The sequence below is a fragment of the Mustela nigripes genome, chromosome 6 (assembly GCF_022355385.1).
Source record: "Mustela nigripes isolate SB6536 chromosome 6, MUSNIG.SB6536, whole genome shotgun sequence".
Classification (NCBI taxonomy): domain Eukaryota; kingdom Metazoa; phylum Chordata; class Mammalia; order Carnivora; family Mustelidae; genus Mustela; species Mustela nigripes.
Window position 1 is genome coordinate 106,980,222 of NC_081562.1, and position 27,559 is coordinate 107,007,780.

At 48.1% G+C, this 27,559-nt stretch overlaps 1 protein-coding gene and 1 pseudogene across 10 annotated transcripts in view; one reads left to right on the plus strand and one right to left on the minus strand.

Annotated features, from left to right (window-relative positions):
- Window positions 1–27,275, plus strand: part of CACNA1C (calcium voltage-gated channel subunit alpha1 C) — a 641,635-nt gene extending 614,360 nt beyond the window's left edge. For all 10 annotated transcript variants that reach the window (XM_059403911.1, XM_059403906.1, XM_059403901.1 and 7 more), the window contains 9 exons: window positions 3,766–3,867; window positions 6,401–6,528; window positions 6,885–7,019; window positions 8,466–8,818; window positions 11,705–11,833; window positions 15,206–15,312; window positions 15,600–15,703; window positions 17,530–17,865; window positions 19,658–27,275. In XM_059403911.1, the coding sequence (XP_059259894.1) occupies window positions 3,766–3,867; window positions 6,401–6,528; window positions 6,885–7,019; window positions 8,466–8,818; window positions 11,705–11,833; window positions 15,206–15,312; window positions 15,600–15,703; window positions 17,530–17,865; window positions 19,658–19,960 (1,697 nt within the window). In that variant the 3' untranslated portion in view covers window positions 19,961–27,275. The remainder of the gene's footprint in view (window positions 1–3,765; window positions 3,868–6,400; window positions 6,529–6,884; window positions 7,020–8,465; window positions 8,819–11,704; window positions 11,834–15,205; window positions 15,313–15,599; window positions 15,704–17,529; window positions 17,866–19,657) is intronic.
- Window positions 11,889–13,226, minus strand: LOC132020197 (thymocyte nuclear protein 1-like; annotated as a pseudogene).
- Window positions 27,276–27,559: the final 284 nt, after the last annotated feature.

Here is a 27,559-nt window from a genome sequence, read left to right on the forward strand (position 1 = left end):
CCTCACATTAACAAAACAAAGGATAAAAATCATATGATCATCATAATAGGTACAGGAAAAAGCATGTGACAAAATTCAACGTTCATTTATGATAAGAAAGAAAACTCGACAAAGTAGGTATAGAAGGAATGTATCTCAGCCTAATAAAGGCCATATATGATAGATAAGCCCACAGCTAACATCATACTCAACAGTGAAAAGCTTTCAGCATTTCCTGTAGGATCAGGAATAAAACAAGTATGTCCACTCTCACCACTTTTATTCAACATAGTGTCGGAAATCCTAGCCATGGCAATTACACAAGAAACAGAAATAAAATTCATCCAAATTGGACAGGAAAAAGTAACAATGGATAGGAAAAAGACATATTTGCAGATGACATGATACTATATAGAGAAAACCCTATATAGAGAAAACCCTAAAGACTCCACCAAAATCTGTTAGAACTAATAAATGAATTCAGCAATATCACTGGATACAAAATTAACGTACAGAAATCAGTTTTTCTATACACTAATAACTATAAGAAAAAGAAAGTAGGAAAATAATTTCATTTATAATTGCATCAAAAATAATGAAATACCCATGAGTAAATTTAACCAAAGATGTGAAAGAATTGTACTCTGAATACAGTTTAAACTGTTAAAACTTAAACTAAAAAGGCACCTGGGTGGCTCAGTCGGTTAAATGTCTGTCTTCAGCTCAGGTTAAGATCTCAGCGTCCTGGGATCAAGCCTCACATCAGGCTCCCTGCTCAGCAAGGAATCTGCTTCTCCCTCTCCCTTTGTACCTCCCCTTGCTTTTGTGCGCTCTCTCCCTCTCTCAAATAGATAAATAAAATCTTTATTTAAAAAGACATTGATGAAAGAAATTGAAGACATGAATAAATGGAAAGATATTTTGTGCTCATGGATTAGAAGAATTAATATTATTAAAGTGTCCATACTACTGAAACAATCTACAGATTCAGTGTAATCCCTATCAAAATACCAATGACATTTTTAACAGAACTACAACTCAAAATGTGTATGGAGCCACCAAAAAAATTCAAAAGCCAGAGCAACCTTGAAAAAGAACAAAACTGGAGGTAGCATACTCCATGATTTCAAACTATACTACAAAACAGTATGGTACTGTCATGAACACAGACACATAGATCAATGGAACACACTACAGAACCCAAGAAAAGATCCACACATATAGAGTCAATTAACCTGTGACAAAACGGGCAAGAATATACAATGAGGAAGTCTCTTCAATAAATAGTGTTGGGGACATTGGACAGTTACCTGCAAAAGAACAAAACTGGACTACTATCTTACACCATATGCAAAAATACACAAAAATTAAATGTACTGAAGACTTGAATGTAAGACTTGAAACCATAAAACTCCTAGGAGAAAATATAGGCAGTAAGTTTTTTGACATAGGTCTTAGCAATATTTTTAGACCAGTCTCCGTAGGCAAGGATGAAAAGCTAAAATAAACAAATGAGACTACATCAAACTAAAGTTTCACACAGTGAAGGAAACCAACATAATGAAAAGACAACTTACTAAATAGGAAAAGGGTTGGTAGGGTTTGTTTCTCCCAGAGGAACAAACAAAGGAAAAAGCTGTTCCGTGCTTCTGGTGGGGCCCAGCTGTGCTTGGCATTCCTTGGCCATAGTGATATCACTCCAGTCTCTGCCTCCATCTTCACATGGCCTTCTTCCCTTGTGTGTCTCTGTGCGTCTTCTCCTCTTCTTATGCAGATACCAGTAGTATGGGATGTAGGGCCCACTCTAATAAATCTTAACTGATAACATCTGCAAAGACCCTACATGCTAATGCCACATGCTAAGGTTCCATGGGAACAGGAATTTGGTGGGAACGCTTTTCAACTCACTACAGAAGATAAACATATTTGAGCACTACTTTAATTAGAACTCTTTCATTGCATATGTCAGAAACCACTAACTACCTTACCCAGGAAGGGAATTAAACCATGCAGGATTGCCTCCATAACTTGATTGCCCAGGATCATCCTCTGGTGCCAGGTACTGTTTGGATCCAACAGGCGACTCAGGAGTCCATCACACTCCCTCCATTGCCACCTCTGCTTCCTTCTGTTGGGAGCCTCTCCGGTGTGGCCACAGGGCAGATTTCACCTCAGACAGTCTAAAACCAGAGCTCTCAACCGTACTGCTTGCCCTGTATAGTAGCAGTAAACACCCCTGTATTGGTTTCCTATGGCTGTGGAACCAATTACCACAGATTCTTTTGTTTGAACAACACCTAGTTGCTAGCTCACAGTTCTGTAGGTCATGGGTCTAGCTGTGGAGTAGCTGAGTTCTCTGCTAGGGGTTTTAAAAAGCCAAAATGAGGATACTGATCAGGATGTGCCCTCTTCCAGAGGCTCCCAGCTCATTCAGGATTTTGGAGGAATTCATGTCTTGCCATTGTAGGGCTGGCTCTCAGGTGGGGACCACTGAGCCCCCAGAGGCTGCCTCTCTTTATTCAGTTCACAGCATTGGTGTATGCTTTCTCCCAGGCCACAGCAGTCCCCTCTCATTCCTCTGCTCTCAACTAGGGACAACTTTCTACTTTTATCTTTTGACTTCCTTCATGTAGTACTTTTTTTTATTCATTTTGTTTTTATCTTGTATTGAAGTATAATTGACACATAACATTAGTTTCAGATGTACAACATAATAAACCATATTTATATATATTAAGAAAAGATCACCACAGTAAATCTGATTAATGTCCGTCACCATATATAGTTACAATTTTGTGTGTGATGAGAACTTACTTTCTTGACAACTATCAAACGTGCAGTATGGTTTTATTAACCATAGTCATATGCTGTACATTGCATCCCATGATTTACTTATTTTCTAACTGGAATTTGCACCTGAGAACTCTCTACTTTTAAAGAGTTCATGTGATTAGGTCAGGTCCATCTAGATAATCTCCCCATCTTAAGGCGATCTAATCATAGGGGTAAAAATCCATCTTAGTCCAGGGACCGTGGACACACCAAGGACAATGCAGGGTGTGTATAGATTGGTGCTGGTGGGAGACAGCTCTGGGGGTCTTAGACTACTGCCCACCGCACCTTTTCTTACAGCTGCTATATGACCACTGTCCCAGAGGCTGCACAGGATAGGCATCAATTTAGGTGGTAAAAACTGGAGAAAGCAGACCCAGAGAAGCTCCAAAACAGAACCCCGTGTGTTTTGATTCCTGCTTCTACACTGAGGTTTTGCCACCTGTTCCCCACTGGAGACATAGCAAAGAGCTTTGACACTAAGGTCCCCCTGTGTACAGATGCTTTGTTTGGGGGAAAATTTGATCACCCATGGAGCCCCGTGAGAAGTGCCATGCACAGAGCAGCCCCTCTTGCTCTCCAGCAGGTGGCCTTTGAGCTCAGCTGAGTTAGGCTGTCTGGTCCTCCTCAAAGGCCACTCACAAGGAAGGAGCATGTGGAGATGAAGGATTGCCACTGGTGGTCTGAGCAGCAGGCAGGGAGGAAGGGAAAAAGGACGGCACTGGACAGGGAATGGAGGGAGGGGGAATAAAGCATGGACAGCAATACAAAGAAAAAGAAGGTGGAGGTGACATTCAGCAGACTGGAGACAAAGAAAGTGAAGCTGATGGACCAGGGCTTTCTGTGGGGTTGCAGCTTCCCACTCTGAGCAGGGGTTCCACCCCATGGGTCCCTCTGGGGTGGACCTTCAAGGGGCTGATGACCATTTTCAGCCTCGTATCTCCCTCCCCTCAGGGAACCTAGAACAAGCCAATGAGGAACTGCGGGCCATAATCAAGAAGATCTGGAAGCGGACCAGCATGAAGCTGCTGGACCAAGTGGTGCCCCCAGCGGGTGGTAAGTACTCCCAGGATCTCCACACCCATGACTCTTGCCTGGTTCCTGAGTCCATGAGGCTCATGGGAAGCCTGCTTTCCCCACCCCACTCTGCCTCTCCTGTGGGTCCTGAAGGCCCTATTGGTTGGAAGGGCTGAGGGTGCCACACCTTCACAAACTCAGATACAGGATATCAGACTGGAAACCTGGTCCAATCATAACATTTCATAGACCAGACAAGGCCCCTTGATGCTTAGAATTTTGGCAAAATTTTCAAGGAAACTCTGCAAAGTATAGGTTTCCCCCGTAAATTAGTAGGCTCGTTGCTCTGGAAGTAATGGGGACCTGGGAAAAGAATCCCCTGAGATCCCTCTTGGTTGAATTCTTTTTGTCTTATCTAGAGTAGTGTTTCTCTACCCTCTCAAACCCAGAACCCCCTTTCATAGTAAATAGTTTATAATGCCCCTACTATTATCCTAAATGAAAATAACTTTCCTACAGCTATAATTTCCAAAATATTAATATAACACTTTAACTTGGGACACGTGGGTGGCTCAGTCAGTTAAGAGTCTGCCTTCGGCTCACGTCATGATTCCAGGGTCCTGGGATCAAGCCCCACTTCAGGCTCCCTGCTCCCCCTCCCGCCCATGCTCTCTCTCTTTCTCTCAACTAAATAAATAAAATCTTTTATATATATATATATATAACTTTAATATAAAATACATTAAAGTCAAATACTTTTCAATATATATACGCTCAGGCACTATGGGTTATGGCACTGTACCAGAAGTTATAGTTAACTGATAAAATACTTTCATGCATCCACTTATGATGAATAAGTCTGTGTTTAAAGGAACTAAGACAATATTGACTATTGTTGACATTTTGTATTTGTCATTTTGAAGTAAGGGATAACTAAATATATTAAATTATATACACATGTGTATGTATACATATGTATATGCACAAACATAGAACAAATACAGACTAATATAAGCGTGTCAGATGCAACAGGTGACTCAGATACTACAAGGGGCATTGCCATCAGGGATTCAATTTTCCAAAATGTAAAGCCCTCTTGGTCAAGTGCAAACAAAGCAAAATATGGTTTCCTGTCAATTTACCTAGCAGATATATACCTGGAAATTCTGGATATATTAAAAGCAGGCAAAAAATATTATTTTCTGTTCATATGTAAAATGAAGTTAGGTTCTTAGCTCAGGTCATTATAAACAGGTCCTTTCCCCACATGGACATCTAGCCAAGTGCAGATGTATGCAAAACATGCCTATGTTTTAAGGGACACATCTGGAACCACCCAATGCCTGTAGCACACTGGGACAACCAGGAATGTCCCCATATTCCCAAAAGACTCCTTAAAATGGGACACCAGCCCTGTTGAGAATCACTTCCCAAAGGGAAGCAGCCCAGGGAAGTGTCACCTAGACGGGCCAAGCCCCATGAGATGTTTTGCATACCTTATTTAATCCTTATAACATTGCTGTGAAGTTTGCTCAAGAATCTGAAGTTCTTAGAAGCTATGTAGCTGACCCAGGGCTATCAGGTGAGTACGTGGCAGATTCAAAATTCAAACCCAGGTCTGGGGAACACCAGAACACCAGGCTCTTTCTGCCCTGTGGCTCTTGCTGACTGGCTAGACGGGGAAATTGGGTTTCCTCTCCCACAAGGGAATGAGGTATTCGCCAGGTAGAAGGTCACCACTGGTGGACTTGGCTATTCTTAAGGGAAAGCTAGAAGTAGGAGAATCATCACAGGCCCCTATGCTTAACCTACCAGCTGTCTCCTGGGGCCATTTCCCTCAGAAGAAGATGGAGCCAAGAGGCAATGTTCTCCTTGGAAACTCTTCTGTTTCTCCACCTCCTGGTTCATTCCCAACACAGAGGCTGACTATGCCATGTGTAACTTGGGGGTCTAGCCCAGCAGGGACCTAGCCAAACCACATGGTAAGAAAACCCAATCTGTCTGGTTGAAAACGAAACCCAAACTTAAAGAAAGGTGTTCCTTCCACGAAACTCCATCTTAAACCAGAACTGTTTGCACTTAGGGGACTGATCAATTTATGATGGGCACCTCAAGTTTTGGAATCAAATATAAATTAGTTAACAATGTCAGGTTTTGTTTTTTTTTTTTTAACTTTGTAAAGCTTTTTTCTAAAGCAAGGTGGGACATAATTTTGATAATAGGCTGCTTCTACTGTTAAAAAAAAAAAAAAAAAAAAGAGGAGCTAAGAATATTTTTGCTTATTTGCAGAAAGCATTTGCAGAAAGACTCTCTGGAAAAATACTCCAGAAGCTAATTTTAGAAAGGTTATCTATTAAAAGGTAGTAACTTAGCAGATGGAGGAGGGGTGAGAGAGAGACTTTTCACTGTACACCTTATAATATATTTTTGCCTTTCTGAACCATGTGAATGGCTTAAAAAAAAAAAACTTTTAAAAAAGTTTTAAAAACTTCAGAAAACTTGGATGCTGGGGGGGATAAAAAGCTGAATTCTCCCCTTTACCTCCCTTCTGTCTTCTCTTCTCCTGTCTCAGATGACGAGGTCACAGTTGGCAAGTTTTATGCTACTTTCCTGATCCAAGAGTACTTCCGGAAATTCAAGAAGCGCAAAGAGCAGGGCCTGGTGGGCAAACCCTCCCAGAGGAACGCCCTATCCCTGCAGGTAAAGGACAAGAATGGGGGTCCACACAATAAGGAAGGGCTTGGTCACCTTCTTCTGACATCTGGTCTGGGGTTGTCTCTCAGCAGTGGGCTGGAGGCCAGTTCCCTCCAGAAGGAAACTTTTGGAGAGCTCCAGGCCTTTCCAAATGTGTGTGTAGGTGAGGGTGCGATACACTACCTCCCACACACTCTGCCTTCCCTAGTCCTGCCTGCTTCACAGCCCCTTCTAACAGGCCTTTATGCTTCCTGGGTGGAGAAATGGATTCTCGCAGTCTGGCACAGATAAGCCCTTGGCAGGCGTGCCTGCCCTACGGAGAGGCTGTGGGTCAAGCAGCTGGGTGTCCCTCTGGGTTTCAGGCTGGCTTGCGCACGCTGCATGACATCGGGCCTGAGATCCGACGGGCCATTTCTGGAGATCTGACGGCTGAGGAGGAGTTGGACAAGGCCATGAAGGAGGCTGTGTCTGCTGCCTCTGAAGATGACATCTTCCGGGTAGGTGGACGCCGCAGGAGCACTCTCTTACCTTTACAAGTCCAGCTGGAGGCAAGAGGGTGGGCTGCCTTTCTGCCAAGAGAATCCAGGGAGAAAGTCCTGAGTTCTCTGGCAGATTCCAAGCTCTTCCAACTCAGCTACTTCCCATACCTCTACCTTCTCCAAGTCTGACTCTATCTCAAGCTTGGGCTCTCGGGACATGTTCCCTAGGAGAACCTTCTACATTAGAAACTGCAAAGCCATGGGGCTCCTTTTGGCCACATCTAACCTGCAAACCTATTATTCAGAAATATGGCACATTCAACTAAAAACCTAGACCTTTGACTTCTCTTTAAAAAATCAGAGGCTCTGGCTTATGTTCCCACATGGCAGCAGGGGAGTGGAGCCCAGGGGCAACTGTCTTCTTGAGAGAAAGCCTGTGCTTTCCCAGACACAAAAGTCCCCTCCGGCCTTCCTCCCCTCTCCTTTCCTGGCTATGGAGGCTGAGCATCCATTCTCAGTGGACCCCAAACCTGACTCTGCCAGAATAGTGCAATGCTTGTATCCCGCTCTCGCCCTTCAGTCGTCCCTGCTTATCCCCAAAGGTATTTGGCTAAAATCCCTCCAGAGTGAGGGAGAAGCCACCAAGCAGTATCACGCTGGGGGCCCTCTCAGCTGCCCCTGCCAGCCCCCACACAGGGGTCCTGAGCTGTGGAGACACCGGGAGGGAGGACGGCCTGCCCTGCCTGTGGCTGCCCTGTCATCACCATCCTCATCCTCATCACTGTGAAATGTCTGTCACCGAATGGCCTCAGGGACACAGCTCCAGGCTAACACTGCCCCAGCAAGACCCCACAGACCAACTTACAGACAGCAACATACCCACTCGCTCCAGGACAAGGAAACAATGTTGGAGAAAAACACTGGGTCCTGATTTGAAATCTCTAAGAATCGCCCCGGAGGAAAGAAGCCCATAATATAATTAATGGAGTCAATGCCTCCTCCTTATTTCCAAAACCCTTTTGGCCAATGTCATTTCTAGTTCAGTGAGCCAGTTGGACCCCCATTTTTTAAAGTTCTCGTTGGAATCTCCTGGTCCCTTGCCCCAGCCCTCACAGCTGCCAAGCAGAGCGAAGGCTGCGGCCAAGGATTGCGGTCCTGCGCTGCTCCTGGAGATTTGATCCCAGTCCTCGGGGGGGTTCATTAGAAAGTCCCAGGGCAGCAGCCTTCCTGCCTGACTGGTCCTGCCCCTCACCCGTCCCCCAGCAGAGTCAGAGGGGACTGTCCAGGTCCCTCCCTCTCCGGCTTCCAGACCACGTGGATGAGGAGTTCCCCGTGGGCCGCGTGTCGCTGCACGGCGTGGCTGCGCTCTCTGGAAGGCGGACAGCCTTCCGTGGCTTGGCCTAGAGAAGGAGAGGTAGCCGACAGGGCTTTCTCCTCCATCCACCCCTCCCGTCTCGCCTACAGAGGGCCGGTGGCCTGTTCGGCAACCACGTCAGCTACTACCAAAGTGACGGCCGGAGCGCCTTCCCCCAGACCTTCACCACCCAGCGCCCACTGCACATCAACAAGGCGGCTAACAGCCAAGGCGACACCGAGTCGCCATCCCACGAGAAACTGGTGGACTCCACTTTCACCCCCAGCAGCTACTCATCCACTGGCTCCAACGCCAACATCAACAATGCCAACAACACTGCCCTGGGCCGCTTCCCCCGCCCCGCTGGCTACCCCAGCGCAGTCAGCACCGTGGAGGGCCACAGGCCCCCCTTGTCTCCTGCCGTCCGGGTACAGGAGGCCGCATGGAAGCTCAGCTCCAAGAGGTAAGCAGGAGGGTGGGGCACCAGGGCCCGTGCACAGGGGCCCCACATGCTCCAGCCCTGAGTAGATGGGGGGTGGAATCTGGCCCATAGGCCTACCACTCACCCCCTCGAGCAGGGCTGGAGGCTGCGTCCCCAGACCCCATCAAGAGATAGGCCAGTGCTGCCTCCCATTCTTGCCCTTGATTACATGTGGCAGTCACACCTGGGGAAGGCAGCACAGCCCCAATGGCTATCTAGTGTCCTGACCACACCTCTGGACAGAGCCTCTTGTGCTCTTTCTGTTACCCAGGCAGAGGAGCCCAGACCCCTGACCCCCAGCATCCTGGCAACACAACAGACTGTTCCCCCAGCCTTTCCCACATCTGCACAAGCCTGGCCTTTGACTTAGCTGGGATGAGACTGGAGTTACCACGTCTTCTTCACACCCTTCTCCACCCTCTTGGGAGGAACACTTTGGTGGTGGGAGGCCCTTCACCATAGCTCTTGCCCACTCTGCCCCAGTGCGGGATTGTTCCTGGTAGTTTGCTCTCCCACTGCCTGACGCATGCTTTTCTCCCTACCTTCTGCTCCTTGGGGCTCTGGGATCCATTGTTATGGTATACCAGGGTGATAAGCACCCACGTGCTCTGGGCCTCCGGAAACACAGCATGGGCCTAAAGGATCTCCTCCCTGTTTCTGTCAACAGCTCTGGGTTTCCAAAGCCAGGTGGGAGAGGACTTGCCTCCCCGCCACCGTGCCCCCTCACCCTTAGTGGACAGCACCCCCACCAGCAGGCCGGGCAGATCACCCACATGCCATGTTCTTGGGCAAATCTCTCAGGCTCACGACCTTAGAAAATAATCACGATGTGTGAGCATCTTTCTGGACAAGTGTCCTGAAGCTTCTTTCATCTAAGGAGCCTGCCTATCTGCCCCCCAGTTTTCACTTCCCTTCTTAACACCCACTTTCAAGTGGCCCCGTGGACGCCTGTGTGGCCTGGGCCTTTAACAGTGTCTGATAACAGCCAAGTCCGATTGGCCATCAGTCTACCTCACTGCATGGAAGAATGGCTGGTGAACCCACTCAAAAGCAATGTCGGGTGAGTCTTTCTACTCAAGAGATGTCTACCGAGGCCTTCTATACACAGTGCAGCATGCCAGCTCTGGATTTTATATGCTGACCTGAAAGGTTAGCTTTGCACAGGGGAGTATCAGAGCTCAAGTGGCTGGCCCATGTGTGTCTCAGCAGCCCCTCGCTTTCCCGAAAACCTCCTACAGCTCTTAGGTACTCAGTCCTAGTGTCACGTTCTCCCTTGCTCCCCTTATCCAAACCTCTTCTTTAGGAAGGTTCATTGGGTCCATCCTTAGCATCTCAGGGTGAGCTAATACCTCCTTCAGAGCATATTTTTCTCTGAAAACGTGTTCTGTATTAAATGAAGGGAGAGTGGAGGTAGGGAGAAACATCAGGGGATTTTCCTCCTCTCCCCACCGGCACCTCTGTCCCTAAACTGTGGTGTGCGCCTCCCCCAAGGCCTAGCCCATAGCAAATGCTCCCCAAATACTGGCTCCCTCCTTCCCAGCACAGTGGGAAAAGTGACCCTCAAGGCAGTAAGCTTCAGCTTGGTGAGGACGAACAAGTCAAGCAAAGTTGCAGCTCTGGGGTCTCAGCCTTCGTGCCACAGCTCAAGGCTAAGTGCCGGGGCTCCAGGACCAGCCTTGCTCTTGCTGGGATGGGCCAGCATGTCTTGCACACAGTGGCCCCCAGGAAATGGTGTTGTCTGCCTGCCGCCATTCTCCGTCTCCAGCTCATCTCATTATGCCTCCTCCCAGCGCCTTTCACTCCCCTCTCTTCCCACCCCATCCACATTCCATCTGTCCTTACCGCAGGATGGGCCATCCCTGGTTAGGGCCTGCTCCGGAGAAGCGGGTAGGTACCCGGGAGGGTAGCTTCCTGAGTTGCCCCAGCTCACAGGCCCCGGTCAGATCGGGGTGCTGATCCAGCACTCAGCCCTGAGAGAATTAACTGAGCTCTTGCCCTCATGTCTTCTTGGGTTTGGGGGTAAAGCGGGTTCCGTCATTCAGGATCTATAGGAAGAAAGACTGAGGGAAGTATTGAGAGGCACAGACAGGAAAAGGGAGAACATCCAGGCCAGAGCTAAGAAGACGCCAGTCAGGAGGGTGAGCAGAATCATCCGGGACACACCCAGTAGGGGAGGGTCTGAGGGTCTCAAGCTCAGCAGGGACTCAGGCTCACTGCCCAGGAGAGCAAACCCGTCAGCGTGAGGCTTCTTGTCCGTACTGTCACTCTAAGGAACCCATGTCAAACCCAAATGCATGGCAAACTGTGACCCCAGGAACTTCCTGGCTCTGCCCAACCAGCACCCAAAGGCCTGGCTCTCTTTAGCAGAGGGAGAGGACAGCCCTCTCAGGACCTACCCCAACCTGAACAGAGCAGCCTAGGCCCCTGTTCTAAAAGCTGCTCCTTCCCACCTCTCAAAACCACATCTCATCTGTTACTTCATTTGTTACTCATGACGAGCTTCTGAGTCAAGCAGGGCCTACACTACTCCAGTTTTATTGAGAGGGATAGAGGCATGGGGGTAGGGGGGCAGTGACTCATGCCAGAGGGCAACTGAACTGGGGTCAGAACTGAGACGTCCTTGGGTCCCAGCCCAGAGCTGCTTGTTCTGCACGGACTCCTGATCTGGATCTTACTGTTTCCCTGGCTCTGCTGCTGTGTCAGCAACTATGGGAGGAAGAGGCCACAGCGGTTGTGCGTGCGTGAGTGGGCACGTGTGTGTGTGTGTTCACTGTGTGAGTGCGTGTGTGTGGTGTGTGATGCCTTGCCTGCTGAGGGAACGATGAGGTTCACAGCTTCTACTTCGTTTCTCACCCTTGGATGCTTCAGGTGCCACTCCCGGGAGAGCCAGATCGCCATGGTGTGTCAGGAGGAGGTCTCTCAGGACGAGACCTATGAGGTGAAGCTGAGCGAGGACACAGAGTACTGCAGCGAGCCCAGCCTGATCTCTACAGAGCTGTGAGTGCTGCTGCCCTCGCCGCACGCCAGCATCTGGGGGTGAAGGGTAGCTCCCTTAGAATCCCTCCTCTGGGCAGGACTTGCAGAAGGGGAGACCAAACATAAGAAGAATGCCTGCAAAGCGCCTGTCACCTCATGAGGGACATGGATGCATGCCCCCACCCACACCCACACACGTACAGACGTGTACACACACACATATACACACATATACACACGGTCCCTGGATTAGTTTGACCTTTCCTCATGATATGGTGCTTTCAGGAAGACTTCAAAACATTGTCTCATAAACTTTTTTTTAACTGAAACCAACTGTCATAAATATATTTTATAGTGAGACTCAGTACACACACACACACGCGCGCGCGCGCGCGCGCGCACGCACCTATTAGCAAATAAATGTTCATGAAACTACTTATAATAAAGCCAACAGAGGGCACTGTTGGCAAACAGTGGCTGAGATTTTGTCAGTGCTGGAATTTTTGAGAAGGGTTTTTTAACTGCAAGTCGAGACCCATTAGAAGGCTGTGACATTTACTTAATTATGGTCACCACTTTTTTTTATATTAATGTTTTGTTGAAAAAGGTACATGAAAAACACCCATGTACACAGCCCCAGGTGGACATAACAAGCAAGCCTCCTCATACCTTCTTCTGTCTTACAAAAGCTTGACTTCTCTGGAGTCTTGTCTTGCCCATTCCAGCAACGGTGTCCCAGTTCACTTGGTTCCTTTTCCTGCAGGAACTCCTCTCAGGTCAGGGGCTGAATGGAGAGCCTCTGGCAAGTGGAGAGAGCCCTATTTTTTAAGGGACCTCCTGGGGCTTTGTGAGCTTGGGGATGGGTTTTGAGCTCAGGCACCAGGGTCATGAAATAACTTCATCATCTGAACAAACCATACGTTGACCTTGAGCCATTTGGGGTTGTCTTCTTTGCTGGATGGATCATAATGGGAATTATTTTTCTCAAACTGTGTGTGGTCTGAGGAAGCCTCCCTCACAAGCTTCCCAAGTCCTTTGAGGCCTGGTTCTTCGCAGTTGCTCTGGTAGAAGCCTTCCTCCTCCCACTTCAGGGTCCCAGGAAGTTCTGGGGCTGGGAGTTGCGAAGGTCATCCCAGTATACTGTCTGCTCGGGCTGGGCTCTAAGATCCCCAGCCCTGAACTTCACCTCTACACTTTTGTCTAGTGGGCTCCCTGGCTCTGACGTCATCAGTCAGTAACTGCTTAGATTCTTCCCACCGTTTTTAGAGGCTGAAGCCTCCTGAGGGCTGGAGTTATCCACTTGAGTTGATGCCCCCACTGGGTTCTCAGTATTGGTACGTCTTCCTACTAGTCCCTTCTTGTCCGGCCCAGCAGGCTCGACAGCCCCAGTCAGCCTCTTCCATGGTCTAGGCATGGTTTCCCTGCAGGGGCTGAAGAGCAGAGGATTCTGGAATTAACCGAGACGTATGAAAGGCAACTCTGTGTCTACCCCCAGAGTCCTCCCCGCAGGGTCCAGAAGGCCAGGCCGTGATAAGCGCTTTAAAAGACAGAACAGCATAATACAGAATAGCATAAGTTAGAATAAGGCAATAGATAATCATGTATCCAATGTCACAGAGGTATTATTTAGTGAAATATTTGTTTAATTGTCTACATATGTGGGTGTGTATGTGTGTGTATGCTTGTGTGTATTCAGTCTCATAAAATGTATTTCTTCAAAAAGCTTAAGGTGCATTGTTTTAGAAGCTTTCCTAAAAGCACCTTCTAATAAGGAAGGACCAGCCCCTCAGCGTTTTGATTTTTAGAGACTCTAAATATTTACATGGCCACATACCCTAGAAATCAGGGAAAACATATGCTTCCATCCATTTTGGTTCTTGTGCATCCAGGCACTCTGCTAGATCGTGACTAAACCAGTCTCGGCACTCAAAGATATTTTACAAACCAGTAATTGTCTCAGATGAGGGAAAAAAAACATGGAGATGTTCACTCACAGAGTGATACAAGCAATGAAAGGGACGGACCTTCAGAGGAGGTAGAGGTCAGAGTGACCATAACAGACTCCTGGCTCAAGATCCAACAGAAACTGGGTCTTCAAGAGTGGGTACAGTTTGGAGAAGAAGAAAATGCAATAAGGAAAGCTTACCACGTTGAAAATGAAAGGAAAGGTTTAGAGGTTTTCTGGTCAGAAATTTTCCTGCATGTGTACCAAGGGTCGAAGCCAGTATGCTCGAAGCAGGGAAGGCTGCACATTCTCTGTCCTCAAAGCATGTGGAGTCACACCAGGGACAGAGTCCGGGGCCTCATCTGTAGAATGAAGGGGTTAGAAAGCCTTGGTCTTCTTGGCCTGCAGGCTATTCCTCCTGCAGACTGTGAAAGCAATTTAGCAGATTGCAACTGACATTATTTAGTGAAATAGACTAGACTAAAGTAGAATAGAAACCACCAGAGGACAAGGCATGCAAAAAAGGTTAAGTATGGTTCATGAAGTTGAGTTCTATTAGGTGTGTATGTAAATGGGATGATGTCCGGTCTCTTTCTTACGGTGAATCCCATCCAGAATGACTACTCATCCAGTCACTGGGTAGACAGATGCCCCTGAAGGCCCCTTACAGCTCTGCTCTCCATTGACTGGCTGACTGGAGGTTTGTCCGTACATAGCTGTTGAAGTGTCTTGATGATGAAGGTGGGCAGGCAGGGAGAAATTAGGGACAGGGGGAGAAGTTCAGGCTGAAGTCGGGAGTGGTCATGGTAAAATAGCATCCACATATGGAAACAGAGGAGCCTAGGCTCTTCCTGGAAAGACTCCTGTGGACCTAAAATTTTTTGCCAACTTGCTCACCAACTTTGACTCAAGAGTGCCTCTACTGCCGTAAATCAGAAATGTGAGGCTTCTGAGCCGAGAAGCTATGGATGGGGAGCTGGAAACTTCTGTGACAGGAGGAGCCTGGGGTGCTGGGAGCTGGGGTGGTGAGTTCCTGCTGCCCACTTCCCAAACCTTTATGGAAGCACAAAGCAGGGGTTTCCTTCATTAAGGAAAAAAGCAAACTGGGGCCCCTGGGTGGCTCAGTCATTAAGGGTCTGCGTTCAGCTCAGGTCATGATACCAGGGTCATGGGATCGAGTCCCATATTGGGCTTCCTGCTCAGCGGGAAGCCTCCTTCTCTCCCCACCCCACCCCCTTTTGTGTTCCGTCTCTCTCGCTCTCTCTCTCTGCCTCTGTCAAATAAATAAATCAAATCTTTAAAAAGAAAAAGAAAGAAAGAAAGAATGAACGAAAGAAAAGAAGGAAGAAAAGAAAAGAAAAAAGCAAACTGACTTTAGGGGGTGGCACTGTCCTTATGGGGTGGCCCTTCCTGACCCCACAAATAAGCCCCAGAGTTCTCTGTTCCAGGCTCTCCTATCAGGATGATGAAAACCGGCAATTAACACCGCCTGAGGAGGACAAGAGAGACATCCGGCAATCTCCAAAGAGGGGTTTCCTCCGCTCTGCCTCACTAGGTAAATACTCACACCTCTCTCTCTCCAGGTGTGACGGGCCAGGGACTCGGGTGATTGGCTGCAACAGCCCCACGCAGGGGCTGGGAAGATTTCCCGAGCAGTGAGACAGGATTCCCAGGGCAGGGCTTGCGGAGATGGGACGCATCCACATGCTGTGGGAGGCAAATGGTAGGGAGGAGGTTACTCCAGGCCACTCACACCGCTCCTTGTACCCCTCAGAGTCTGAGCCTCACAGAACTAGGTCCCCTTTCCTGGTGCTGATCACAGTTCTTTGGCTGGCTTTGCAGGTCGAAGGGCCTCCTTCCACCTGGAATGTCTGAAGCGACAGAAGAATCAAGGCGGAGACATCTCTCAGAAGACAGTCCTGCCCTTGCATCTGGTTCATCATCAGGTAGCCCAGACTTTCAGAGGCATCACTGGGCAGCACCCGGCAGGCTACACAGCCCCCCATGATTGTAGCAAATCCCAAGACCCCACTCAGTCCTCCCTGTCTTGGATCCTAGCCCCTGGCCCTAAGAGCCCCAAAAGAGGGGGCTCGTCCATACCAGTGAGAACCTTAACAAAGTCTGTCGTTTGGGGAGGGGGGACACCTAGGAAATACTGGTGAGAAGGAGCTCCTCACATGGTCCAGAAGGATCAGCAGCTCCAGGATTCTGTCTGACCTTTCTTCCTACAATGGCACAGACCTTCCCTCCACAGACATCAGCACCTAGAGTTGCAAGATACCTGGATATCTGGATATAGAAAAGATCAAAGAATCTGCCAGTGACATGATCAGGAAAACAAGTCCAGAGAAATCTGATAGTTGAAATAGCTCTTGGCATGGCCGACTCCAGCTGAGCCAGTGAAATCCAAGTCATCTGCATCTAACATATTCTCAGTATCTGAGAACAAATGGAAGCCCCAAAGAATCAAAGGCCAGTCCTTTATCTCTAGGAAAATTAGGGTCCAAATTTCCCAAAGTTTTTTCCTCTCCAAATGTATACTCCCTCACCACATGCCTATGAATTAGATGATTTTTTTTTAATACCCAAAGACTCTCAACTGCCAATCAAAGCTTATAGTAGGTGTAAGATGGCCAGTGTGGCTCAACTAAGCTAATATTATTTCAGCTCAAAGTATTCACCGTTTTGCTTAGCTTTTGTGGCATGGCCAGCATACAGGTGATTCCTACTGGGCTTTCTGGAATATTGAGCACAGCCTTATACTTCCCTCAGATCTCCAGGGAACGAGGGACCCCAGGTTGGGGTCCATCAAGAGCTGAGGGAAGAGGAGGCTGACAGGCTGGTTGGGATGGAAGGAGGGGGGACACTGGGTATGCTCTTTTCTATTTTTAAAGATTTCTAAAAGTTCATTTCACCCATGTGTTCTTATCATGCTGCGGTCAAGAACCTCTTCTTTATTTACACTCCCCCCCCACTTCGTGCATTTCCACTGCCCCCACCAACCCATGCTGCAGCGTTCCGGCCCTCTACCTACCAGCTGGACTCTCCTACCGTCCAGTGCCACCCTCCCGTGGACACCAGCTCAGAGCTGGTCGTTGTGTCCTGCCCCAGCCTCAGGATTTTCAAGCATAGTGGGGGCCTGAGGACACAGTGTATAAATGGTTTAATCACAATACAGTGTGAGATTCGAAAAGCAGTAAAATTTTTTTAATTAAAAAAAATTTTTTAATTAAAAAAAAAAACAAAGCTCAGTTCAGAGAGGTGCTGAGTTGAAGATCAGCAGGACATGGTTCATGGCCTGATTAAGGGTAAAAATTAAAACTAAGTACGGGTTGTCTACATCTTTGTGGCGCATGGTGTCCTTGTCCACAGACCTTATGTCAAGCACACAAGACAGAGGGGGCATCAGTGTCCTGGTTTCACAGACGACGAGGGCAGCATTCTTTCTAGACTACTGATGAGAAACCTAAAAGCCAGAGGATTGGCAGCTGCCGGGTGACAGGGCCGGCGCTGAGAAGGGGGCGCTCTTGATTCCACTGCATCCCAGCTTTCCGAATTTAGAGAAGAAAGCGATCCCTTCAGACTGGCACGTTCACAAAATCTATTTTTGGGTGGCGGAAGCGAACGCAGCGTCTCAGGAAGGCGATGCGCGCGGGCTCTGGCCGGGTGGAACCCGCGGGGATTGGGGAGGCGGGGGCGGCGGTGGGCAGAAGCTGCTCAGAAAGTAGAGGCCCGCCCTTCCCGGTAACTCGTGCTCTTTGTGTGTCCACAGGCATTGGCAGTGGCGGGCCTGAGCCCCCTCCTCCAGAGAAGCCATTCACCGAGCACGTTCCCCAGGCCGTGCGCCACGCCCCCAGCCACACCCGGCAGTCAAGGCTGGCCCCCGCAGCCCATCCCCACCCTGCGGCTGGAGGGGGCCGAGTCCAGCGAGAAACTCAACAGCAGCTTCCCGACCATCCACTGCAGCTCCTGGTCCGGGGAGCCCGCGCCCTGCGGTGGGGGCAGCAGCGCCCTGCGGAGAGCCCGGCCGGTGTCCCTCACTGTGCCCAGCCAGGCTGGGGCCCGGGGCCGGCCGTTCTACGGCAGTGCCAGCAGCCTGGTGGGAGCGGTAAGTGACCCTGGACCGCCTGGCTGGCGGGGGAGGGGAAAGCCCAGGGCAGCCCTGGGGGACTTCGAAGGAACAATTGGGACGGGAGTCTCTGGTCCTTTCTCCAGTGGAGTACATGTCAACTCTCTTGGCCAGAAAGACTCTCACTCCCAGGAAGGAGGGCATGGTGTGCAGAAAATTGTGATCACACAAGATGCTAGAGGCTTCTGCTTGGGTAGGGCCTGCGCAGAGAGAGATAGGACTGAGCAGCATATCCCTGCCGCAGGCCAGGAAATGTTCCCCTGGCCTCAGCTCCAGGGTACAGCCAGAGGGGAGCTCTGATTGCTCCAGGTGCAGGGGTGGGCTTGGGCTGTGTTGCACACAGAGAAAATTCAGGATCTGTGGTGCTCCAGCCTGGGACGCATTAGAATAACATGGGATGCTTTGGAAACCTAGGACACAGTAAATGGGTATTTTTTTAAAGCCCTTCAATGATCCTAATGCACAGCCAGGGTTGAGAATCACTATTCTAGAACAAGAATGCTTCCAGGTCCTCTATTCTCTGCCCTGTCCAGAGCATCTGGCCAATGTGTTCCTGGCACCACATTTTAGCAGACTTCAACAAATTAGAACAAGTCCAAAGGGACACAACAAAGGGTTGGCAAGGTCCCTAGAAGCGATCTTATATGAGTCCTGGTCGAGGGAGTCAGGAAAGCAAACAGGGAGTGAAGATGGCTTAGGAGGCCACAGTAGAAGATGGCTTAGGAGGACCTCTATCGTAAGTTCCCTCATGTCCTAGGCAGGGGATGTCAAGTGCAGGATTGGAGCGACAGATCAACCTGACAATCAGGCAGATTTCAGATTCCATAATGAGGAGGGTTTTCCCATAAAGGAGTGAGCCCACCATCACCTTGGTTATCCCCATTCAGTTGACAAATCCCAAATGAGTGCCGACCAGGTACAGGCACTGTTGTAGGTGTGGAAAACAATTGAGAAACAATTTCTGCTCTCAAGAGCCCATGCCAGGATGAGGAGAGACAGATCACAAATAAACATGAATGTAGTGTGTCCCACAGGGTGGAATCTCTGAAGAAAACTTAAGCAGGACAGGAAATAAAGAGTGATGGGAGCGGGGCAAATGGCTCTGGGAGAAAGGCATTCCAGGCTTCATTATTAATCCCCTGCCCTTAGCTCAGTAGCTGGTTTCCCCAAAGCCAGTCACTAAAGCAGCCACTAGGAAGGAGGGAGCAGCCCTGGGACCTTGGGCTGGCCCTTTGGATCTGGAGCAGAGACAGGTGCAGACATGGTGTTTTGCACACATCCTACACCAGGATCCTCACCCCCACGAAAGCAGTCAGCCAGCAGTGGGCAAGGGGCACAGTTAACAGTTTCCCCAAAGGAGAGTAAAGATTTCTGGGCAAAAATAATATGGGGGCACTAAGGGTGCCAGAAAGGAGAAAATATAGGGCAGGCCGGGTTCTGCCTCGGCAGCACCCCCTTGGCCACTCTGTGAGCCAAATTTTCAGGTATTTGACAACAGTTTTTGAGTATCCCAGCCAAAACAGCTCTCCTCCAGCCTACACACCCCTGATTCCTTGGACAATGTTCCGGGTCACCTCCCTTCTGGGAGCACCCCTCCCCAACTCACCCCTCCCCACCCTCCCACGCCCACAGGCGCTGGCGTGGGTGCGCACACTCCCTTCCCAAAGTTCCCAGTCACAGGCCCCTTGCTCCAGCCCACAAGGAAAGAGTTGACTTCCAGGAATAACGTTCCTCTTTGGTTCTTCTTCATTGCCCCCTCTCCCCACTTCAGGTCTTGATTTCAGAAGGACTGGGGCAGTTTGCTCAAGATCCCAAGTTTATCGAGGTCACAACCCAGGAGCTGGCTGACGCATGTGACATGACCATAGAGGAGATGGAGAACGCCGCTGACAACATCCTCAGTGGGGGCGCCCAGCAGAGCCCCAACGGCACCCTACTACCTTTTGTTAACTGCAGGGACCCAGGGCAGGACAGAGCGGGGGGCCAAGAGGGCGAGAGCTGCACTGGGGCTCGGGCGTGTCGGAAGAGCGAGGAGGAGCGCCAGGACAGCAGAGCCCACGCCGGCAGCCTGTAGTTGCTCGGGCTGGGGAGACGCTGGGTTTTTTATTTGTTTCAATGTTCCTAATGGGTTCGTTTCAGAAGTGCCTCACTGTTCTCGTGACCTGGAGTTAACCGGAACAGCGTCTTCATTCATTTCGTTGGGACAAGACGCAGAGTTGGGTGGTGTGCAGAGTCTGTTTTCCGAGGGGAAAGAAGGCAGCAACCCCAGGTAGTGCTGTGTCCACAGAGGTAGAGTGGTGAGGAGGAGTGGAAGGATCAGGGAGGGAGAGAAAGAGAAGAGACGCCTGCCCTCCCCTCCAGGCATGAAGGAGAACCTCAGCTTCCTGCGGTAGCCCTCACCAAAAGGACCCTATGTCAAACGGGTGTCTTTCAACTTTGCTTGTAAAAAAAAAAAAAATCATTTTGCACATATTCTGTATGAGCCTCACTGTCTCCATAGAGCCAGGGCCCTGTGGATTTACAGAAAGAAGAAGGGTGTGACTTCAGCGAGGACCCAGCAGCATCCTGGAAAGTGAAGAGTGAAGCAAGAGGCGGCGGCAGGAGTTCAGGAACCCCAACGGGGAGAGGAGTGCCACCGGCGGGTGGCAGCCTCAAGGCCAAGGCTCAGTGGCCACCGCCTCCCCCCACCCACCCGTCTGTGTCAGTATCCCGGTACCTGCACAGGCCCACCGAGCTCCAGACCTGCGGCTAGGCCTACTTCGGGCGAGGGTGCGCTGGCACTGCCTGCCAGGGAAGGAGCAGCCCGCCCTTGACTAGACGAGGTGGTGCTGAGCTTCTGTTGAGCGCTCTTTTGTTTTGCAGTTTGACGTTTTTCTTGATAGCATGTTGCAGTTTTGGTTTTTTGTTTTGGGGAGGGGTTTGTTTGTTTGTTTTGGTTTCATTTTAATTTTGTTTTCCCAGGGGGAGGGGAGGAAGAAGTGTTTAAAAAGCTTTGTAGCCACCCACCTTACTGTTTTCACCTTTGCAACTGTAAATCAGGTTTGGTTTTACTGATTATTTAAACGGTTGTGGTTTTCTTTTCCTACGGTAGGTTCAGTGGAGGCGCCGTAGACAAGTTTTACCAGCCATTGTGTTATGCGCAATAATGTGTTATAATTTCCGTAGGTAGTAACAAAAATTTTTTTGGTTTGGTTTTATAATTTAAAGGTAATGCACTTGATATGGTCTTGCACATATGGGTGATTGAGTTGGGTTCTTTTTAATGTGGGGTGTATTTCCGGGTGCCAGAGAGAGGAAGCTTGGATGAGAGAGTCTGAGTGTGTGTGTTTGTGTGTGTGTGGTGGGTTGTCTGGGCACCTGTCATCTGTGTGTATGTACACCTACACAGTACGCCCATGCGTGAATGAGTGTGTAGTTCCCCCTTTCTGGTCTAACTGTGGGGAGATCTGAATCTGGGGCCATTTGAAAGCAAAAACAAACCACTGTCTCTGCTTCTGAAATGGGAATCAGTAACTCTTTGCATTTTCTGTCCCACAAGATATGCAAAAACAATGCAATAATATTCATTTTAAAAATACAATTGTGCGTTGTGTTGGCATTAAAACTGTATTTTAAAAAAAACACACACAGAGAAATTTAAGGGAAAAACTCAAGAAGGCGTTTTGCTTCGATATATTCCGTGTAATGTTTTATTGCATTGATAATGTTTCTGTTGAAGAAACTGTTATACTTGAATTCAGGTCAGTTTCAGTATTTTACAAATATTTTTTTAAAACTGAATTGCAATTGTGCCAAGCGAATATAATGAATTGAATTAAGTTTGTTTTTGAATTCACTTCTTGTATATTTTGCTGCATGTAAGTAAATCATTTTGTATTTGGAGTGTATTTGGACAAGCTTTACCCTTGAACTCTGAAGTGCTTTTCTATATGTGGTTGGGGGAAAGGGAACGGATATTCTTTTAATTTGTACAATGAGCAAAAGCATCACCAGTGTAAATCATTATTCTGCGATCCACAAACAGGTTTGGACATTATTGTTTTGCATATCTTGTGTTCGCTTCTGTTTCCCTCCATTTTTCCAAAACTATATGATAAGTATATTCATACTACGCCTTGCTTTGAGAGACCAGGACATGTCTTATTCCTGTCTTCATTCTATCCACTCTGCTCCAGTTCTCTGATTTGGACTTTGTCTAGGGGCAGTCCTGCACCATGAGCATCAACATCCCCCACAGGACAGGTGGCTGGCTTTTCTGTCCACTTCCACAAACTTTCCTCAGTGGTTTCCTCAGAAAAGCATACACTGACTGAGAGGATGGAACTAGAGTCGGGCTGCCTAGAGGGCAGGGAACCCTCCCTCTGGCAAGTGCTCTACCCAAGCTCAGACAGCAGGGGCCAGAGAACAGCCACCAGGTAAAACCTTTGTCCATCCAAAAGTCAGCTCTGTCTTACTTCCTCTTTTCCTGGCTCTGAAGCAGGATTTCCTCCAGATCTATCCTAATGTGTGTGGCAGCCATGGAGGGGACCAGGACCAGGGAGGATCCATTAGAGGGTCACAGTGATAGTGGAACTAGAGACTCTGTGGGAGCATCTCTTATACCTGGTTACATTTGCCTAGAACATCAGCTTATCAGTGCTGTTTCCTTCAGATAGATTCAACAGTGATGGTTGAAAAGGAAGTCATTTGGGGAAAACAGACCCAAACATTCATCCAGGATTTAACCAGAATTTAACCAGACTGGAATGTCTTCCATTCCCGGTGCACTCTCAGCCCTTATGTGAGCAACCTAGGAATTAAAGTTGGGGAAAGTCTATTCCCCAGTGAAGGCGAGTCTCACTTTCAAGGACTGATCCATAAAAAAGTGGAGAAACATGCCAGATACTCCCAGGTTAACTTACTACAATCGAGAAGCAGGAGGGTTTCTTCCTGTTTCTCCAAGCCCAACCCATCCAAACCTTCCTGGTTTCTTTTCAGTGCCATGAAGGCATTCTAGAGTATCCTCTGTCCAGTTTCCCAAGATGTGTACTAGTGTGCTGCTAAGATTTTAGTTGTGATGGAGAGGGGAGCCCTTTTGGATTGATTATCTGGTTCTTGCTGTACATTTGGTCCCTGGATAGGAATTTGGACTCTTAACTGACCACACACACACACCCAACACACTCACACACCCACTCAATCTTCATGCTGCTTTCTTTTTCCTTTTGGGCTTGTCTTCTGCATCACCAGATCTCATTGGCCAGTGGCATGGGCAACCCCTAGAGCCCTGCCTGTGTGTGGCCCCTTGCCCTTCACCACTCACACTTACAGGGTCCCTACTTCTTCCTAGCCAGCTCTGTCAGAAGACCGGCTAGCCTTGCACCCTACAAGGACAATGTCAGCAGTGACAGGAGCACCTGGCCCCATGCAACTGGGAAGGAAAGGAGTTTCAGACGGAGGTTCCCCGTGTAGGGTGATGGGTCTTTCTGGCCTGACCTCATGACTGACTGGAAGAGGACTGACATAGGAGACCTGTCATCATGCAGACTGGTAAAATCCATCATGAAATCATGAACCTCCTCCGCAGTGTACTAAGTGACGTCTACCCCCCATCTAGAGCAGAACTTTGCCCATGACTGTCAAATCTTCTGAGAACCCTTGAGTGGCAAGAGAAAGCAGCCAATGGCTGAGGACCAACAGGACTTGAAGAAATGCTGTGTAAGTTCTGGGGGTTGATAAACATGGTATTTATCTATCCTCTGAATGGCCCAGACTCTTCTATTTCCAAACTTTGGCTTTCTAATAACTAGTGACATGCCTGGCTATTTTAAGCAGAGAGATTCTCAGTTGTCTTCTTTCTGCCTGTTTCTAGAAGTTTCTTTTTGGTCTTGAGGCAAAAAGAGGAGAATTTTTTCCTATATTTTGCTTGTTTCGTGAATTTTTCTCTGCTCTGCTTTAGAGGCTATTATAGTCCCCCTGCCCCAAACCTTCTGACTCTGACTAGGAGGTCCAAGGACAAAGGAACAAGGCTTCCTTACCATCTTGATCCTGTGACCCTTCTTCCAAACCTCAGGAGCTTGTCTAGAGTGAATTATTGGTTTCTCACAGCCATTTTCCTTCCAGAACATCTCCTGATCATTCAGCTATATATAGTAAGGCAAACACAGGAGAAGGATACTTTCCAATGCCTGAGAAATAAGAAAACCCTGAAAATGAAGAGTCTGGAAGTCATCAAAAGGGTTTCATCTTTCCTAAAGGTCAAGACATGTAACAAGAAGCTAGTTTAGCCATACAGAATAACCCTGGTAGTCACATTTTTAGCCTCATCAAACCATAATTATAAATGTTGGTAAGGAGGGTGAAGGCATCTTCATCCTGAGGGACCTAGAGTTGTCTAAGAGTTAGAAACCATTTAGCAAAGAGACCAGAAAAGGGCAATCTGGTTTCAAGAGGACTTCTTTAAGCCTCAATTTAGTAAAACACGTACTTGCTGCTAAGAGTGCAGGCCAGTTCGCTTATTGTAAAGACATGGCTCTGGTCAGGGGAAACTGTCGGCACAGAGGGAACTGCAGGGACAGTGCAGGCAATGCAAAGGGCATGTCTTGACTCTTGTGCAGCTGTTCCTGTTTTGTGGAAATGACCAGTACAGAGGAGAGGCTAATGCCTCAGGCATCAACTTCGGAAAAAGAGAAGAATGAAATTTCAATCATTGTTTTACCAGACAAATTAACCTATCTGGCTAGATGGGGAATAGCTGCCATTCTGTTTTTCCTCCCTGCTAGTGTTCTCTCCTCACATTAGCTGGCAGGCCACCTAAAATCAGCTCCAGCTAGTCAGAAGGCATGATGGGAAACCTAATGTCGCTCACAGTGAAGCTCTTAGTCACCACATCCAGGCTCCGCATCCACTCCCTCGGAGGAGACTCAAGGAAAAGAGACAAGGGACCATGTCACTACAACAGATATGGGATCATTATCCCCTTCCCCAAGCCATTCTCTCTACTCCAGCCTCCTGCCTGGCCCCCACTTTCCTTCCTCCCCCAATCCAATCAAAAGAACAGGGTTGAAAGGAGTCCAATGTGCAGATTCTTAACAGTTTCTTTGTGAATCTAGTTCTGGTTTTAACTCTTTTTTTTTTTCTTTTTTTTTTTTTCTTTTTTTTTTAAATTTCGAAACAATGAACCATTGCTTTGTGAAGCCAGATACCAATGTAACAGGTGGTTTCTGCCAGACTCCCACATGGTTGGGAGACACTTGAACATCACACATGCACATACACACTTTCATCCTCATGCACACACAGGCACACACATACACTTCCTTAAGGGATGGGGCTAGTGCTGGGGTTGAGCTCTGCACAAATGAGGTTTTCCTCCCAGAGGGCTGAGCACTATACAGAGAGACGTGGGGAGTGAAGCAGAGTAACCTCCTGTGGTAGAATTTAGTGTCATCTAACCCTATTATTACTGTGATCTAAATATTATTTATCTGCATTGAGAAATACAACCACTTCTGCAAGCAAACTTCTCCCTCACGTGATTTCCAGAGACTCCTCCAGAGAAGATGCAGTAGTGAAGGCTCTTCATCTCTCCAGTGTACTAGAAAAGCCTTTTGGTTGGTCTCTGGAAGGGAATTAGAGATTGCTAGCAGCATATATTGAGCTGAGTTGAACAAATCAATTCAACACTGAAAGTGGAGTCAGAGTCGGGACTTCCACAGAAATCCCCTCTCTCTCTACTGAATTAAGACAAAGACTAGATAATTAAACAAAAGCTTGAAATGTTACATCACCCAAGTCAAATATTCTCCCTTCAGATCACATGCTGTCCTCCTCATAGCTGTGCTCTCTCTGAGGGGACATCCCATGCACCCCACTTTCCAGAATCTACTAGATTTGATCAAATCTACTGATTTGATAAAATCCTACTGTTTTGAAAGAATTCCAGCATGACATTTAATCTCCCATAAATCAGACATTTCCTACAAATTTGCCATCTAAAAATTACTTGTGTACTTCATACATAGGAATGTTTCACCTAGGTCATTATCAAAGAAGTCTCTTGGTGGAAGAGGTTGTACGTCTTAAGGAAGGGTCATTTCGATGTTGAAGAAATACAGAAATGGACAGGATGGTTCTTTTTTTCAGTTCGAGCCTGGAGAACTCTTGTTCTGATGTTCATGGAGCCCTCAAGCGTATAAGCAGAGGGATGAGGAAGATGACAGTGAGCGGGCAACCAGCCTTGGCATTGAGTAACAGCCAAGGCTGGCTGAAGGCTGCAGATCTCAGACACTCTGCCGGAAGTCTCCCCTGAGCCTGTCACTGGGAGGGGAACAAGAAGGCTCCCTTCTATAGAGTCATAGGAAGAACAAAAGAGGAACAGGTCACTGAGTCCTGTTCCAAGCCTCCTCCCCCTAAGATTTCCCAACATGGAGAAATGACATCAAGGCTTAAAAGAAGAAAAAAAAAGAAAACTTGGGAAGGAGCGTTGACAGTTGTAAACAAACAACCTTGTGCAAAGGGCTCCTTCATAAGGCCACTCCAGTGACTCAAATGTTACGGGCACTTTTCCACTTGCACATGTCACACCACCCACGCATCAGAGCTGCATCCCATTCTCCCAAATTCGTAATCCACCTCTTGGTTTCTCAACAAGGTTATGCACTACCCCATAGCCACTTCCTGTCCCGCCCAGAATATGTGCTGTTCTCCCAGAGCTTCATGGGAATAAGGTCTAGAACCAAACAGGCCATGGATATCAAAGGCATAAACAAATCTGGACACGTCCATTACGGTAGTAGTCGAGAAAACCTGTGGAGAAACACAAGTTCGTTAAGAAATAGGGTGGCAGGTCCCCAGCTGGTGACGCACTAGAATGTCTATTACTCTCATAATCTGCTTGTTTTATTTTAATACCCTAGAGCTGCCAAGCAGAACTTGGGTCCCCATCAGAGGCTCCAGAAACAGCCCCTCCTCCCTTCTTTCCTCATGTCCTCCTGCTCAGGCCCAACTTCATGCCCCCAAACCAGTCTGTATCATGCTTGCCCTCAGCGCAATGCAGAAAGATGGACAGTCCTCCATCGTCATCCCACTGCCTGTCACCACTCCCACACCCTTGCACACCCCACACCTCCCTCTCCAGGCTCCACGACTTCATGGTCTTACTGTTGTAAATACTATTGTACAGTTTGTAATCATCAAATAATCCCGTTGTCAAAGGCCTCGCCTGCTGCGCCTTCTCGCCCTCGAGAAAGGCCAGGGAATCTAGAAGGGGTAACCTTTCGAGAGGAGCTTCAGGGTCATCTCTGTGTGAGACGCTATGTATATTCCTGTAAGATTGCATTTTTATCTAAGGAATGATGTTATTTAAAAAACAAAAAACAAACAAAAAAAAAAACAAAAACAAAAAACAAGAATTGCAAATAAATTTCTTAACAATGTCTACGCTGGTTTAATTGTATCTTCCCTCTTCCACATCCTTCCTCTTCTTCTGTTTCCTAGAGGTTACAAAAATATGCTGAACTGCCATATTCCCCGCTCAGAGCCTCCAAAGAGGAGGGAGATGGGGAAAAACAGGTGAAATCTGAATCCAGTGATAATCTCTAACCTTTTATCAGCAATTCACCCACCTCTTCCTTCCTTAAAGAAAAATGGTCAGAAGTTGACAAGGAGATAGAATAGAAGGAATTGAATGGAT